This window comes from Oncorhynchus masou, chromosome 12, assembly GCF_036934945.1.
Source record: "Oncorhynchus masou masou isolate Uvic2021 chromosome 12, UVic_Omas_1.1, whole genome shotgun sequence".
Lineage (NCBI taxonomy): Eukaryota > Metazoa > Chordata > Actinopteri > Salmoniformes > Salmonidae > Oncorhynchus > Oncorhynchus masou.
The window spans coordinates 70,737,378-70,754,203 of record NC_088223.1 but is presented as its reverse complement, the minus strand read 5'-3'; the positions used below and the strand labels follow the sequence as shown (position 1 = coordinate 70,754,203).

The 16,826-nt window shown below is 43.6% G+C and overlaps 1 protein-coding gene across 1 annotated transcript; it reads right to left on the bottom strand.

Annotated features, from left to right (window-relative positions):
• Positions 1-1,058: 1,058 nt before the first annotated feature.
• On the bottom strand, positions 1,059-16,473 carry LOC135549393 (GAS2-like protein 2A). Its single transcript, XM_064979374.1, is given in 8 exon segments — positions 1,059-1,473; positions 1,475-3,100; positions 7,616-7,937; positions 10,575-10,671; positions 11,101-11,208; positions 14,865-15,106; positions 15,752-16,131; positions 16,397-16,473. Coding segments are annotated over 8 exon segments (3,009 nt in total). The 3' UTR covers positions 1,059-1,316.
• Between the last annotated feature and the right edge of the window lie 353 nt (positions 16,474-16,826).

The following is a 16,826-nucleotide window of genomic DNA, read 5'->3' as shown; positions in this document are numbered from 1 at the left end:
GCTCATCCCAGTGTGTCAGTATCGCTGGCCGGCCCACAGCCAGTAGAGGTAATTGAAGGAGTCTTTCTAGTAGAGACTGAGGAGGCGAGGAGCGTGACGTGTGTGCAAGCGGATAGGGAACAAGCACAGCTGCTGTAGTGTGACGGGCTGCAGCTCTGACAAGGGCTATTAATAGCTCCAGACTTGATCTTCCAAGCAGCATTTTGCTAGAGGGGTATAGAGAAGTCTGCAGGCTACAGCCATAAACTCAAAACACACAAGGTGACTGAGACAGTATCTTAGGCGAAGTAAAGCAATCAAAGGATGCTAAAGTAGCAACCCGCGGAACTGTGAACGAGAGGGCGACTCCTGAGAAGCAGTTCATAAAGAAAATAATGCCTTGAATGTTGATCAAACACAAGCGCTGTCAAAAATAAATACATCTATTCAAAGTTAATCTGTGATTCATCTCACAATCATGAAAGGGAATCTTTTATTTAAAAAACAAAAACAACTATCGATCAGCAAATGAGTTTGTGGCTTCAGCCACCACATTGTGTGTGACTGTGTGGGAGTGTGTTAATGTCTATTTCAGTTTGTGGATGTGTGTTTGCAGCCTTATATAAATACAATGGCTCTGAATTTCAGCCATGCCTCTATAACTGAGTCTGTGGGGGTCTGGGTGAGGCTATCTGCTTATCTTTTGTGCTCTGATAGAACGGATCCTGGAGTAACAGGCAGCAGCTGTGAGACGCTCAGATGTGTCTGATATTAAGGTCTGAATGCTTCTATTCTCATTGCTCTCCAGCTGCCCGCTGCCTGTGTGTGTGTTGCTCCCTGGTTCCCCATTTAAAAAGAGCATTTGGAAAGGAGCCGAGCGCTGCTCTGAAGCAAAATTGAAGTGGAAATCTGACCTCCCACCAAATAGATTTCCCTTACAAATAAAATCACAGTGAATTGAATACATTCAACTGTCGGAGAGGGAATAGAGGAGAATTACGATGGAGAATGTATATTTTCTATTGGAATAAAGACATATGATTACCATAGCATTGAATAAAGTTTTGCATTAAAATGATTGTCACAGTGTAGTGTAGTGGAGTGGACACAGAATAAGTAAAATTGAACCGAAACTGAGCATTATAGTTAAACCTTTATTTGTTGAGGTGAACGCTCCACTGAATGCAGATAATCTTTCACCACTACTTTGTGTGGTCTGATGCATTAATTCAGCTTTAACCAAAAATAAATGTAGTACAGTACCTGTACATTATTTGGATGGTAGAGTATTTTTCCGTTGAGTACTGCAATTTGCTATGGAAGAGAAATGTAAGGGGTTAGACTCGGGACTCTTGCTCTGGGTCCTCTGCTGTCACCGATTGAAGCATTTGCCACTGCCTTAGCCTCACTGTGGCTTTGTAGCCATGCTGCCTGTAGCTCTGATACATTTCTGTGGAACCCTGTCTGTCTGCCTGCCTGGGGGAGGTGTGTGATGCTCGTCTAGGTGTGTGTCCCCCTTCTGGACCCTCCAGGGTCCCCCGCAGGTTGACCCACTTTGTAGGAGATTGGGGTGGGTATTCGCGAGGGCTTCTTGCCTGGTCTGTAGTCGTGCCTTGGCCGGAGCTTCAGCTTGTAGATGGAGGGCACACTCTCTGGTTTCTTCAAAGTTCTCTTCTGCCTGAAAGACCCATTCCTTGGTTTCAACAGGCTATCAGGACCTGTTATGGTAGTGGCTCTGGGGTTCACTACAAGTGAATTGGCGTCTGTCACCCTGCACCTTATGCTAATGCTTACTCCATTCCCAGAATCTGGTGAGGAAGAATCAGCAGGCAGCTCTTTGGACTCGACACCGGAGCCCATAGAGGACCAGGAGCTGGTTACACAGGCTTTGGCCACTTTGAGGTTTAAGCTGGAGTTCACCACCTCTGTGTTGCTGCAAGTCTCCCTAGCTCTAGGGCTACCAGAGAGTGTTTTCACCCAGCTCTCCACACACACCTTTTCCAGCAGCCTATTCCCTTTGGAGAGCTCAGTGATGACTGCATCAAAGCTGGCCTCAACTGGATGTGTGGCATAAGAGGCTGAGGTATGTGGAGATGGTTTGAACCCAGCTAGAACTGTACTGAATCCACCATAATCGTTCACAGCGATATTCTGAGATGGTTGGTATTGACCGTTTTGCTTGCGTTTTCTGTCATCTGAGTCGACGCTGAGCTGCTGGAGGTTGGACAGGATCTCGTGCTCCAGACTCTGGTACAGACTGGCCTCCTGGGCTGGGCTGATGGGGGGCGGGGTAAACAGGTAAGCATTGTCTATCGCTCTGTCTCCTGCCACAAAGACTTTGCCACATAGTTCTGGATGCTCAGGCTCTTCAAGGCTCACCACAGTGCTTTTGTGAGAAGCCTTGTCATTGACAGGAAAGCCAAATGCAGTCTGTCTTGTCAGGCCCTGCATTCTCTCATGGTTGGAATCGCTGTGTGAAGGGTTGGTTGTGATGTCATAAGGGGTGGGTATCTTATTTGGATCCCTCAGGTTTCCTCCAATGGGTGTGAAGGGCCTGACTTGGCATTCCCCAGATGATTCTTCCCAGAATGTTTTGGCTGGACAGAAGGTGCAAATTAAATCGGGGCTCTTTTGAAGAGTATCAATGTTTTCAGGTTGCTGGATAGTGATGGTGGGTTGTCTGGGGCAGACAGGGGTATATCTGGCAGGTGTAGCAGCTCTTACCGCGTTGGGTCCTCCATTCCTCTGGGGGGTAGTACTGGTTGAGTGTTCTGTGCTGTTGCCACCCAACATGGAGCTCTGCCTGAGCTTAGAGGCAAACTGAGACTTAGTCCAGGTTTGAGTAAGCCCGTTTTCTGGGCTGGGCTGGGGCAGGGAGGATTGCTGCCCAGGGGACCTGTGGAAGACCAGGGGGGTTCTAGGCCTCTGAGCCTGGGGCTTAGTCTTGGGCTGAGGTGTGGAGGAGTGTTGGATGTACCGAGGCAGGCTGCTGGTGAAGCGGGGGGCATGGGACGAGCGTGTGGCCTCTCTGCCTGTCCTCATGGAAGAGTTGAGTGCCGAGTCATCATTACGCCCAGACTGGTGGTGCTGGAGAGTGGGCGTGGAAGCACTCTGTCGCAGTCTGAAATAGCACAACCAAATCACACTGTCAAGTTTTGATATGCCACTGCGTATCCGATCTCTCCAAGGTGACCTAAATAACTACCATTATTAATTTGTTAATGCAAGTTTGCACATGAGTAAGTATACAGAATAAAAGTTGTTTCCAGGCTTCTCTACAATGTAGCCTACCAAATCCACTTCTGCAAATTAAAAACAAAGGCTGCAAAAACAAAAAGCTGCTTACACTAAAAATTATTATTTAAAATAGTTACCTTTGACCCAGGCAAGTCAATTCAGAACCAATTCTTATTTACAATGACGGCAAGAGGCAAAATGCCTCCTGTGGCAACGGAGATTAAACAATGTAAGACAAAACGAACAACAGACAGAAGACACTGGCAACAGCACAAATTAGAACAGCAAACAAAACAGTGGATGTGTTTGTGTGTGAAGTAAGATGCACACATCTAGCCTAGAGTTCTGCTTTCACCAACTGTCTCGGTCTTGTATTGTTTAGCAATAATATTGTAATATGTAATAATAATAAGTGTTAAATGCAAAAACTGTCACGTAAAAGGCTGTCAGAACGCACTATACTACATTGCATATAAGGCACTCATAGTGACTCCCTGGTAGACAGCAACACTGAAAATGTGATTAGGTTTTTAACGAGACAGCCAATATTATTTTTATTTTGTCATGTTGTAGACCCAGCGATATGACAGATGCAGAACGTAAACAGCACAGAGGGTCAATTTCCACAACAAAGAGTGTTGAAGCATGAGGCTCAACTTCACCGATGTTTTGGTCCCATGGCTCACAAGCTGTAAGAGCTTGAAGAGAACAGGTGCACATGTGCAGATACTGTGTGTGACAGCGAAGTCTTGCATCTCGTTCATCTCAATATCTGCGTTGCTGTTCATGGCAACGTCATTTTGCTGAGTCTACCTATAAGTGGGCCTATATAATGCTATTGTGCTGTATTTTCTTTGATTTGCTTGAAGTTGATGAACAGCACAAAATCTCTGGATGTTTGCTATGGCCAAAAGTGCTATGCATTTTCATTTAAAACTACAGTAAGGTACATAATTGTTACCCAGAAATTATTTGATAATGACAAGTTTTATGCTATGACCAAATTGCATACACCTAAACTCAGCAAAAAGAAACGTCCTCACTGTCAACTGCGTTAATTGTCAGAAAACTTAACATGTGTAAATATTTGTATGAACATAAGATTCAACAACTGTTCCACAGACATGTGACTAACAGAAATGTAATGTGTCCCTGAACAAAGGGGGGGTGGGGGGTCAAAATCAAAAGTAACATTCAATGCAGCTGGTGGCCACACCAGATACTAAGTACTGCTGTGCATCTCCTCCTCATGAACTGCACCAGATTTGCCAGTTCTTGCCGTGAGGCGTTACCCCACTCTTCCACCAAGGCACCTGCAAGTTCCCGGACATTTCGGGGGGGAAATGGCCCTAGCCCTCACCCTTCGAGCCAACAGGTCCCAGACGTGCTCAATGGGATTGAGATCCGGGCTCTTCGTTGGCCATGGCAGAACACTGACATTCCTGTCTTGAAGGAAATCACGCACAGAACGAGCAATGGCATTGTCATGGTGAGCCTGCAGGAAGGGTACCACATGAGAGAGGAGGATGTCTTCCCTGTAACGCATAGCGTTGATTGCCTGCAATGACAACAAGCTCAGTCCGATGATGCTGTGACACACCGCCCCAGACCATGACGGACCCTCCACCTCCAAATCGATCCTGCGCCGGAGTACAGGCCTCAGTGTAACTGTCATTCCTTCGACGATAAACGCGAATCCGACCATCACCCCTGGTGAGACAAAACCGTGGCTCGTCAGTGAAGAGCACTTTTTGCCAGTCCTGTCTGGTCCAGCGACGGTGGGTTTGTGCCCATAGGCGACGTTGTTGCCGGTGATGTCTGGTGAGGACCTGCCTTACAACAGGCCTACAAGCCCTCAGTCCAGCCTCTCTCAGCCGATTACAGACAGTCTGAGCACTGATGGAGGGATTGTGCGTTCCTGGTGTAACTTGGGCAGTTGTTGCCATCCTGTACCTGTCCCGCAGGTGTGCTGTTCGGATGTACCGATCCTGTGCAGGTGTTGTTACATGTGGTCTGCCACTGCGAGGACGATCAGCTGTCTCTCCTGTCTCCCTGTAGCAGTGTCTTAGGCATTTCACAGTACGGACATTTCAATTTATTGCCCTGGCCACATCTGCAGTCCTTATGCCTCCTTGCAGCATGCTTAAGGCACATTCATGCAGATGAGCAGGGACCCTGGGCATCTTTCTTTTGGTGATTTTCAGAGTCAGTCGAAAGGCATCTTTAGTTTTCATATCTGTGACCTTAATTGCCTACCGTCTAAGCTGTTCTTGTCTTAATGACCATTCCACAGTTGCATATTCATTAATTGTTTATTGTTCATTGAAACAGTGTTTAAACCCTTTACAATGAAGATCTGTGAAGTTATTTGGATTTTTACGAATTATCTTTGGAAGACAGGGTCCTGAAACAGGAATGTTTATTTTTTTGCTGAGTTTATTTGCTTGCCATGCTATTGTGCAATAGATAAATTAAATGGACAGAAAATGTTATGTCATTTTAGAATATTTCCTAGCCTGGCATTCAAGTACCTGGAAACTCATTACAGAATTTGAGAAATCAAAGCAAAGCAGAGCTGCTACATCAAAATCCAAGTCTACGGAGGCTGCAGGACATAGTTTCAACCAGTGATAGACAAAGATGACCACAAAGACTTTTTCATGGACAGTCAATGTGGTCATCCTCATATCCTCAAACTAACCTGGATAGAAGGTCTGTAAATCTGTCAGTGATTTTACATTCTCAGTGAATTCTGCAGCATAATGCTGAGACTGAAATATGTTGAATAGACTACTGAAAATGATCTAGAGTATACCATACCGATAATATAAACTGTAGAAAAAAAACAAATCTAATAAATCGGTTAATTTGCTCATCGTTTCCAAAAGCAGGCTGCCCACAGATACCTCCTGGTGTAGTGTAGGCTAACATATGCATCCCTACAATCATTATCCACATAATTATAACTCCAGTGACTGTTTGTAGCTGGCCTACTTCAGCACAATGTTAATAATACATTGTGGCGGCATGACAAAGTTGATTATTTTTAACGATCTAACATGTAGTGGGGGACGTTAACAGTGAAATGATCCAACACAATAAAATGGGAATGTAAAACTATGTGCAGCATGGAGGTATATCACAATATAACAGTCATGCATGAGTACGCACGTTTTAGACAATTTCTTTGCAGATTATGTAATTTCAGTCTTTGGAAAAAGCTAAGAGTAATTTCAATATCGGTTACAAAACACATTTTGCTTGATGCTCAAAAATACAGCCTGTACTGCACTATGTTCAACACCAGTGAAGTGTAAATGGACTCCATTCAATTTATTCATGAACATAATATGCTACCACAACAAATTAAACCTAAAATTTACAGACTGACAAAATACATTAATTTAAGCCAACATCCTTTTTCTTGAACAAAAGTAGGTATATGTGGGCAGCCCTTGGATCTGTACTGCAATGTTTGCTTTGTTAATGCCTTATACACTTATGGGGCTCTCAGACAAGGCCATAAGGTCCTAATGGTAAGAGGGTTCTGCACTCAGTCCTCTAACATAGGTGTTAAGTGCCATTCTAACTCTCTGACAGAGCAAGGTGACCCATCTACACGGAGTATAAAAAAAACATTAGGAACACCTGCTCTTTCCTTGACCGACTGACCTGGTGAACACAGGTGAAAGCTATGTCACTTCTTAAATCCACTTCAAATCAGTGAAGATGATGGGGAGGAGACAAGTTCAAGAAGGATTTAAGCCTTGAGACAATTGAGACATTGATTATGTATGTGTGTCATTCAGAGGGTGAAAGGGCAAGATAAAAGATGTAAGTGATTTTGAACGGGGTATGGTAGTAGGTGCCAGGCGCACAAGTTTGAGTGTGTCAAGAACGGCAAAGCTGATTGATTTTTCACTCTCAACAGTTCCTGTGTGTATCAAGAACAGTCCACCACCCAAAGGACATCCAGCCAACTTGACAACTGTGGGAAGCTTTGGGGTCAGCATGGGCCAGCATCCCTGTAGAATGCTTTAGATGCCAGACATCGCTGCTGATGCCAGACAGCAAGCGAGGGCTTTTCAAAATATGATGTATTCTTTTTGCATCCATCAATGAACAGGTAATCTAATAATGTAGTTAAATGGCAGTGATCAGCACTAATAACAAGGTCCAGGGGAACCAAGCTGTGTTATTAATGATCCTGTTAGGTTCAAACTGTGTTTAAGGTCAGTGTGGCATTCACTGATATATTATGTACCCTGGTACTGAAAACCTCCCATGAACATGATCTTACAATCAATTTCAACACCCTCAATGTCCATCATTGTCTTTAATAGCATTATCATCAATATTACTAATATTTTCATCAATACCATCACCATTATTCTCTTACCTGTTGGAAAAGGTAGTTTTCATCTCCCTGGAGAACCGGGGGCCTGGGTCAGGAGAGAGGGACGATCTGTTAGGGGAGCAAGAGGCTCTGAGCCCTGTGTCTGGTGATAGGGAACCCCTTGTCCTGGCTGGCCTCAGGCCCCTGGGGGAGTAGGTGGAGGGGGTTTCGGAGGGGGTCCAGAGGACGGGCTGGAAGGGGGTCTGGGCGTGGCGACTCATGATCAGCATGGTAGGCATGGTTGGACCCTGGCCGTCTGGGCGCCCCGGCAACCTGCCTTTGATCTCGTGGACCGGCGTGCCCGGGCGCTGAGCCAGCTTATGGGCTGAAGAGAGATGAGAGAGGGATGGAAATCAAGAGAAGAAAACAAAGTCTTCATCTGTCACCAGTGTTACAGGGAAGCTGTTAATATCCCAGTAAATCATCAAGGTGAAAATAAAATGTAAGATACAGGATTCAGCAGCACATAATTTGAATGGTAATCGTTATTTAAAGCACTTATTTGCGGCATGGTGATCTTGTTAGGAATGAAGCACAATTTATATAACTTTTGTTTTTTTTCCTCACTGTATTTTTAGCTGAAGTATTTAACCTCCGATAGATCTTATGAATACCAATTAGGTTTATGGTTGGAATGTCAGTGCCTGTCACAATTCATATTTCTGCATTGGCGTCAACTCTTTCCAATCTCTAAATTCGGGTAATAAAAGACCAGCGCTCATCAGCTGAAAGTAGAGGTTAGGCTAATGGCTGCTCCTAATAGAAATGTGTCTATTTATATGACAAAATGACAATCACAGTCCACCGTCCTTCCACTCTGGACCTCTAGGGCTTTATTTTACAAGCCTGGTGAGGCAGGAGAGTGAGATTTTACACAGCCCCGGGAAGATGTTAGGGATTGGGGGTATATTCGTTCGCTAATACAGGACTAGTAACACCTTAACCATTGCACTTGTCATGATTGGACAATTGAGCTGCTCATTGTGTATTATGGTGCATTGACAAGCACATGCATTAAAGGGGAAAATGAAAGGAAGCATATATGGATGACTGCGTACCCCGCTGAGCTTCTGTCAATAATATTATGTTACCGCCCAGTGAACTACTTTTTGTGTGAGAGAAAGAAAAAAAGTTCAGCACCCTCAGCACCCCTATTTCCTGCGGCTATGATGTTACATGCCTTTGGTTAAAAGCAGACCTTGGAGAGGAGGCCAGCAATGCTTCAGTTACATTCGCTACATGACCAACTCATTCCAAAATCATGGGCATAAACGTTGGTCCTCCCTTCGCTGCTATAACAGCCTCCACTCTTCTGGGAAGGTTTTCCACTAGATGTTGGACCATTGCTATGGGGACTTGTTTCCATTCAGCCACAAGAGCATTAGTGAGGTTTGGCATGGATGTTGGGCGATTAGGCCTGGATCGCAGTCGGCAATACAATTCATCACAAAGGTCTTCGATTGAGTTGAGGTCAGGTCTCTGTGCAGGCCAGTCAAGTTCTTCCACACCGATCTCGACAAACCATTTCTGTATGGACCTTGATTTGTGTATGGGGGCATTGTCATGCTGAAACAGTTAAAGGCCTTCCCCAAACTGTTTCCACAAAATTAGAAGCACAGAATTGTCTAGAATGTCATTGCATGATGTAGCATTAAGATTACCCTTGACAGGAACTAAGGGTCCTAGCCCAAAGCATTAAAACCAGCCCTAGACCATTATTCCTCGTCCACCAAACTTTACAGTTGACATTATGCATTTGGGCAGGTAGCGTTCTCCTGGCTTCCGCCAAACCCAGATTAACCTGTCGGACTGCCAGATGGTGAAGCGGGAGTCATCACTCCAGAGAACGTGTTTCCACTGCGCCAGAGTCCAATGGCGGTGAGCTTTACACCACTCCAGCCGACGCTTGGCATTGCGCATGTTGATCTTAGTCTTGGGTGCGTGCGGCTGCTCAGCCATGGAAACCCATTTCATTAAGCTCCTGCTGAACAGTTCTTGTGCTGACGTGGCTACCAAAGGCAGTTTGGAACTCGGTAGAGCGTGTTGCAACCGAGGACAGACGATTGTTACACACTACATACTTCAGCACTCGGCGGTCCCGTTCTGTGAGCTTGTGATCAATCACTCTGCGGCTGAGTCGTTGTTGCACCTAGATGTTTCCACTTCACGAAAACAGCACTTACAGTTGACCGGGGCAGCTCTAGCAACTGACTTGTTGGAAAGGTTGCATCCTATGACGGTGCCACGTTGAAAGTAACTGAGCTCTTCGGTAAGGCCATTCTCCTGCCAATGCTCGTCTATGGAGATTGCATGGCTGTGTGCTCAATTTTATACACCTGTCAGCAACGGCGTGGCTGAAATAGCCAGATCCACTAATTTGAAGGGGTGTCCTCATAGTTTTGTATATATAGTGCAAGTCTTTTATTACACCAGCATCTAGTGTGGAGCGGTAATATAATTGACAGAAGCTCAGCGGGGTACACAGTCATCCATCTATGCTTCCTTTCATTGTCCCCTTTAATGCATGTGCTTGTCGATGCACAATAATACACAACGAGCAGCTCAATTGTCCAATCATGACAAGCGCAATGGTTAAGGTGTGGACTGCCACCTAGTGTGCAGCATGTCCTACACTATTGCAATATTGAGAATCGCTTTGAGTAATATTCCAGGTATTCTACTTCTCCATCCTACTGTAATTATATAACACATCCATGTACTCTGATACCTTCTAAACTAAATTGCTCCCTGTGGGGATTAATAAAGTTGAGATGCATTGTTGTATAGTATTGTGGTTAGAGTTCTCAGGAGCTCACAGGCACCCTGTGTGTCGTGATGAATATTGACAGTCAATTTGCCTGGTGGATGCTCCTGCATTATGTAAGTGATGGTGATTCAAGCAGGCTCAGTTGGAAGGGGGGCTAGTGTGTGTGTGTATGTGGGGGGGTCTGAGAGAACTCACTGATAGAGGTGCATCGACAGGGGTCATGCTTGTCCAGATAGTGCTCCAGGGTGTCCCAACCTCCACCCACTCGCACCATCACATGATTACGCAGTATCTGATAAAACATGGACACGCATACGGGCGCACACACACAAACCATACCTATGAAAAAGAGCACAACTGCAACATTGTATAATTGGTGGGTTAAGATAGTAAAAGACAAATGATTCACTCACAATAATGACTACATAGCATTAAGCATTTCAAAGAGACATTCAAGGTTACATATGTCACACCCCACAGATACCGCACCCCACTTTCTGCCACAGTAAAAAAAAAATCACAAAACAGATCATTCAATTTTTCCACTGAAAGTTAAAAAAAAAAATAATCTCCATAGAGTGCTGCAGTATATGGGTATATCGGTGATAGATTGTCAGAGATGAGAAGTGACAGGCACAGAATGAGCTCAGCTGTAAAGAGTGAGCAATTGATGAGGATGAGAGAGGGAAGAGAGTAGAACAGGTGGCAGAGGGAGGCATACCCGAACAAATATGAGTGTGCTGGAGTCCCCCACCCTGTATTTGCCCTCAGACACTTTGAACATGGGAAACTGTGTGGGGCAGGTGCAGCGGCTAATGAGGCACTGGACCTGAGAAACAAAAACACAGGTGAAATCCAAGAGCCAACACTTGAACATGTACAGTTGAAGTCGGAAGTTTACATACACTTAGGTTGGAGTCATTAAAACTCATTTTTCAACCACTCCACACATTTCTTGTTAACAAACTATAGATCTGGCAAGTTGGTTAGGACATCTACTTTGTGCATGACAGGTAATTTTTCCAACAATTGTTTACAGACAGATTATTTCACTGTATCACAATTCCAGTGGGTCAGAAGTTTACATACAAAGTGGACTGGTGCCTTTAACTTCTTGGTGACAGGGGGCAGTATTTTCACATTCGGATGAAATGCATGCCCAAATTCAACTGCCTGCTACTCATCCCCAGAAGATAAGATATGCATATTATTAGTAGATGTGGATAGAAAACACTGATGTTTCTAAAACGGTTTGAATCATGTCTGAGTATAACAGAACTTATTTAGCTGGCCAAACCCCGAGGATAAACAATTCAGATGTTTTTTGTTTTTTTGGGGTCACTCTTTTCAACGGGCTTTCATTGGGAATCCAGATATCTAAAGGGACCTTCTTGCAGTTCCTATCGCTTCAACTGGATGTCACCAGTCTTTAGAAATTGGTTGAGGTTTTTCCTTTGTGTAATGAAAAAGTATGGCCATCTTGAACGAGGGTCACTTGAAGTGTACTGTTAGAGGCGCGTGACCAGAAAGCATGCTACAGTTTTGTTTTCCTCCTATATTGAACACAGATTATCCAGTCTTCAATTTTATTGATTATTTACATTAAAAAATACCAAAAGTTGTATTACAAAAGTAGTTTGAAATGTTTTGGCAACGTTTACAGTTTATAAAATCTCTCAAAAGTTGTCACGCTGCACAAGTTGGAACCGGTGTTTTTCTGGCTCAAACGCGCCAAATAAATGGATATATATCAACAGAATTAATCGAACAAAAGGACCATTTGTGATGTTTATGGGACATACTGGAGTGCCAACAAAAGAAGCTCGTCAAAGGCATGAATTATATTTTTATTTCTGCGTTTTGTGTCGCGCCTGCAGGGTTGAAATATGCTTTTCTCTTTGTTTACGGCGGTGCTATCCTCAGATAATGGCATTGTTTGCTTTCGCCGAAAAGCCTTTTGGAAATCTGACATGTTGGCTGGATTCACAAGTGTAGCTTTAATTTGGTATCTTACATGTGTGATTTCATGAAAGTTTCATTTTTTTATAGTAATTTATTTGAATTTGGCGCTCTGCATTTTCACTGGCTTTTGGCCAGGTGGGCAACATAATCCCAGAGAGGTTAAACAGCTTGGAAAATTCCAGAAAATGATGTCATGGCTTTAGAAGCCTCTGATAGGCTAATTGACATCATTTGAGTCAATAGGAGGTGTACCTGTGGATGTATTTCAAGGCCTACCGTCATCCTCAGTGCCTCTGCTTGACATCATGGGAAAATCAAAAGAAATCAGCCAAGACCCACCCAAAAATTTGTAGAGTCCTCCACACGGCTGGTTCATCCTTGGGAGCAATTTCCAAACACCTGAAGGTACCACGTTCATCTGTACAAACAATAGTATGCAAGTATAAACACCATGGGACCACGCAGCCGTCATACAGCTCAGGAAGGAGACGCGTTCTGTCTCCTCGAGATGAACGTACTTTGGTGCGAAAAGTGCAAATCAATCCCAAAACAGCAGCAAAGGACCTTGAGGATGCTGGAGGAAACAGGTACAAAAGTATCAATATCCACAGTAAAACAAGTCCTATATCGACACAATCTGAAAGGCCGTTCAGCAAGGAAGATGCCACTGCTCCAAAACCTCCATAACAAAGCCAGACTACGGTTTGCAACTGCACATCAGGACAAAGATGGTACTTTTTGGAGAAATGTCCTCTGGTCTGATGAAACAAAAATAGAACTGTTTGGCCTTAACGGCCATCGTTATGTTTGGAGAAAGGGGGATGCTTGCAAGCCAAAGAACACCATCCCAATCATGAAACACTGGGGTGACAGCATCATGTTGTTGGGGTGCTTTGCTGCAAGAGGGACTGGTGCACTTCACAAAATAGATGGCATCATGAGGCAGGAAAATGATGTGTATATATTGAAGCAACATCTCAAGACATCAGTCAGGAAGTTAAAGCTTGGTTGCAAATGGGGAAGTTAAAGCTTGGTTGCAAATGGGTCATCCAAATGGACAATGACCCCAAGAATACTTCCAAAGTTGTGGCAAAATGGTTTAAGTGCAACAAAGTCAAGGTATTGGACTGGCCATCACAAAGCCCTGACCTCAATCCTATAGAAAATTTGTGGGTAGACCTGAAAAAGCGTGTGCAAGCAAGGAGGCTGCAAACCTGACTCAGTTACACCAGCTCTGTAATGGGTCAAAATTCACCCAACCTATTGTGGGAAGCTTGTGGAAGGCTACGCGAAACGTTTGACCCAAGTTAAACAATTTAAAGGCTATGCTACCAAATACTAATTGAGTGTATGTAAACTTCTGATCCACTGGGAATGTGATGAAATAAATAAAAGCTTAAATAAATAATTTGCTCTATTATTCTGACATTTCACATTCTTAAAATGAAGTGGTGATCCTCACTGACCTAAGACAGGGAATTTTTACTAGGATTAAAATGTCAGGAATTGTGAAACATTCAAGTTTAAATGTATTTGGGTAAATTGTATGTAAACCTCCGACTTCAACTGTACGTAATCAAAAGTACTGCACATGATGCACTGTATGTTTTTATATGTTGTCTTTATTCTATAGCCAGGGTGACTAATAGTTAAAATCAAGTACAATTCAGTCTCACACAGACACACTGTGTTAGACAAAGGCAGCAATACTGTGTCTCCTTACACTATCCGGTTATTTATTAAATATGCAATATATCAGTTAGTGACTGTATTGAACCCCAGACTTATACAAATCAGACATATCCCGGCAGCCAAGGCACCCGCTAAGACATTTCCCCTGCTTGTCCGACAACTCACATCTCTGTAACAACAAAAACAAGCCTTCATCTCTCTTGACACAGGGTTTTATAAGTGAGTTACGACAGCAAAAGGTGGTGGTCCATCCATTGCCAATAGAGTTTTGCCTTTGGCTTAGTTAAGGTCAAATTGAAAAGAGAAGATTCAAGTCAATCTTGTAGCCTATTTTGACATGTACAGCAATTTCCATGGTCTGTTAATCTTTTCCACAAAAATGATATGGTCTAATTAATTCCCTCAGATAACTTCATTAAAATGGAAATAACCCTTATAGCCCAAACTACCATCATTAGGTTTATCCAACAAGTCTAATATAATACAGTGTATAAAACCGAGTACTAGTCCTTTCCCCATAGAGGGACCCAGATCAGTAGTTACACCAGACTGGCCACATTGCGGGCAGGAGATCTGATCACTGGTTACTTTGGATGATTTGAGCATTAGTTACAGTAGACTTCATCATTGTAGAGTTCACTTGTAACAGTGGTAGATTTGTAATAACTGGTCCCTTAAAATAGATTTGATCGTTGATTACAATTACAGATAATATTAGTGACTGTGGGGGATATGTGAACTAGTTGGAATAGTGGATTTGATCACTGATTATAGTGGAAGATTTGTTAATTGGTTCCAATTTGTGAACTGGTTCCAGCGGTGCGGTCTCACCATCTCATCCAGGTTTTGAGTGTTGGAGGTGCGCCGCTGGGGTTTGGCTAGTGGCGGGGTCTCTTCCAGGGGCAACTCCAGCTCCTCTCTAATCTCCTCCTCGATCTCTTGCTCCAACTGGATCAACACGGGGGCGGCCATGCCGAAACGAGAGGCCCGCCGGGCTACTTCCAGCAGACACAGCACAAAGTTCTTCTCATTCTTCCGCAGCACTAGGTCGTCTGTCTCAAACATGAGCACATCTGGAGGAGTGGGGAGAAGGATTGAGTGAGACGTCTGAGGATCGAGATGTTAAAGCAATACGAAGGAGCAGCCTCATGTGACCAACATGACCAGGAAAACCCTGGGCGCTGAGTTGTGTTTCCAGATGAATGTTCTATCCAGGGATGTGATCATTAGAAAAGTACAGATTTAAAAATTGAGGGAAAGGTTCACGAGGCCATGTTCCTATGAAGTATGGATTTAGAGCATCACCTAGTGGTGCATTTCCATATTGCATGCATTCCATCAAACACTGTTGAGCACTTGTCGAGCACACACTGTCCGTTGTAGGCTACTGAATGTGTGCATGCGTTCAGAAATATTTTTTTTGTCCAATATTTTGAATAAAAGAGGCATAAATAATATTGGGATGCTGGTCAATAAGCCATTAATTCAAGAGACTCCCTTCATGTCAGTTTGTCACACCTGTTTGCCACTTGACCTGTGGGGCAAGTGGGTGTGGATTTACGGCATATAAACATTATTACATTCACAATGGCTTCACCCAGTTAAACTATAATTACGTTCAAGCCTTCTGTAGGATATATACAATTGAAAAATTGTGGCCAGCAAAAGTAGTTGTCAGTCAAAACATAAATTGCAATTATGCAGTAATATTGTCATACCTTTAATATCCATATGCTTTCGACACCAACTGATGAAATTTGAGATGTTGTCCCGGGCCAGGAATGTTGCAGGTTGGGCCGAATTTACAAACGTGACACCGTTCGTTGGCAGCTGGACCTGTCGCACCATCCCGTACTTTTGAATGAACTCTCCCGCCACTCGTGTGACATTATTGGCGTGGGAACAGAGGACCGAGCCCGTCTCGAGCGCCTCCAGTATGTTGTTCACGTCAATATCGATCTCGTACAAATCTCTCAACCATTCTGCCAAATCCTCCTTCATAGCATACAGGTACTCTTCGCTAGACTTGAAGGGCTTGATGCTTTGATTTGTGGCATGATGAATCCCAGTGGACATTGTGAGCAATATGAAATATACACTTCAAGCAGAGAAGTCACGACATGAGGCAAAACTATCGTGAAAGTAGTATCGCAAATATATTACTGCCTCAACCTTCACCTGGTTCCACTTATTTCATGCGGTTTGAACGCGTAGCTAGCTAGTTCAGCTAACGTTTGTGATTTACAGTGTAAAACGCTCGACTCTAAAGTCATTTATTTCAAAATATGGTCATTAATTAAATGTTCGAAATAGTCAAGATCAACCTGAAATCTGTCTACACTTATTTAAGTTTCTCGAGCTACCCAAGCTGCCAGTTTGTTTTGTAGTTGCTTCTGTGGTACTCTCCTTGGTTACAAGGTAACGAGCTCATTCCAAACATTCCCATTAACCATTTCACGACCAGTCCCCCCCTCCCAACAAGTTCAAAATTCCTTTCAAAACTTGTTTAATGTTCTTAATTATTTTGTAGCTGGACGCCACTTGTTACACCTATTATATAATCTCGTTAACCCAGAATTAAAGTTAAACAAACATTTTAATTTAAATATTGTGTAGTAGTAACTGAATTACATCGTCAGACACTCAAGGTGATATGCTTGCACATTGGAATTCTTAGTGTACATTTCCACCCTCCCCCACCCCTTCACTATTCAAACAAAAAATGTAAATGGTGTAGAGATGTGGCTTTTTTCAAAGGTATAAAGACAAGAATAGTTCTGGGTTGATGGGTAA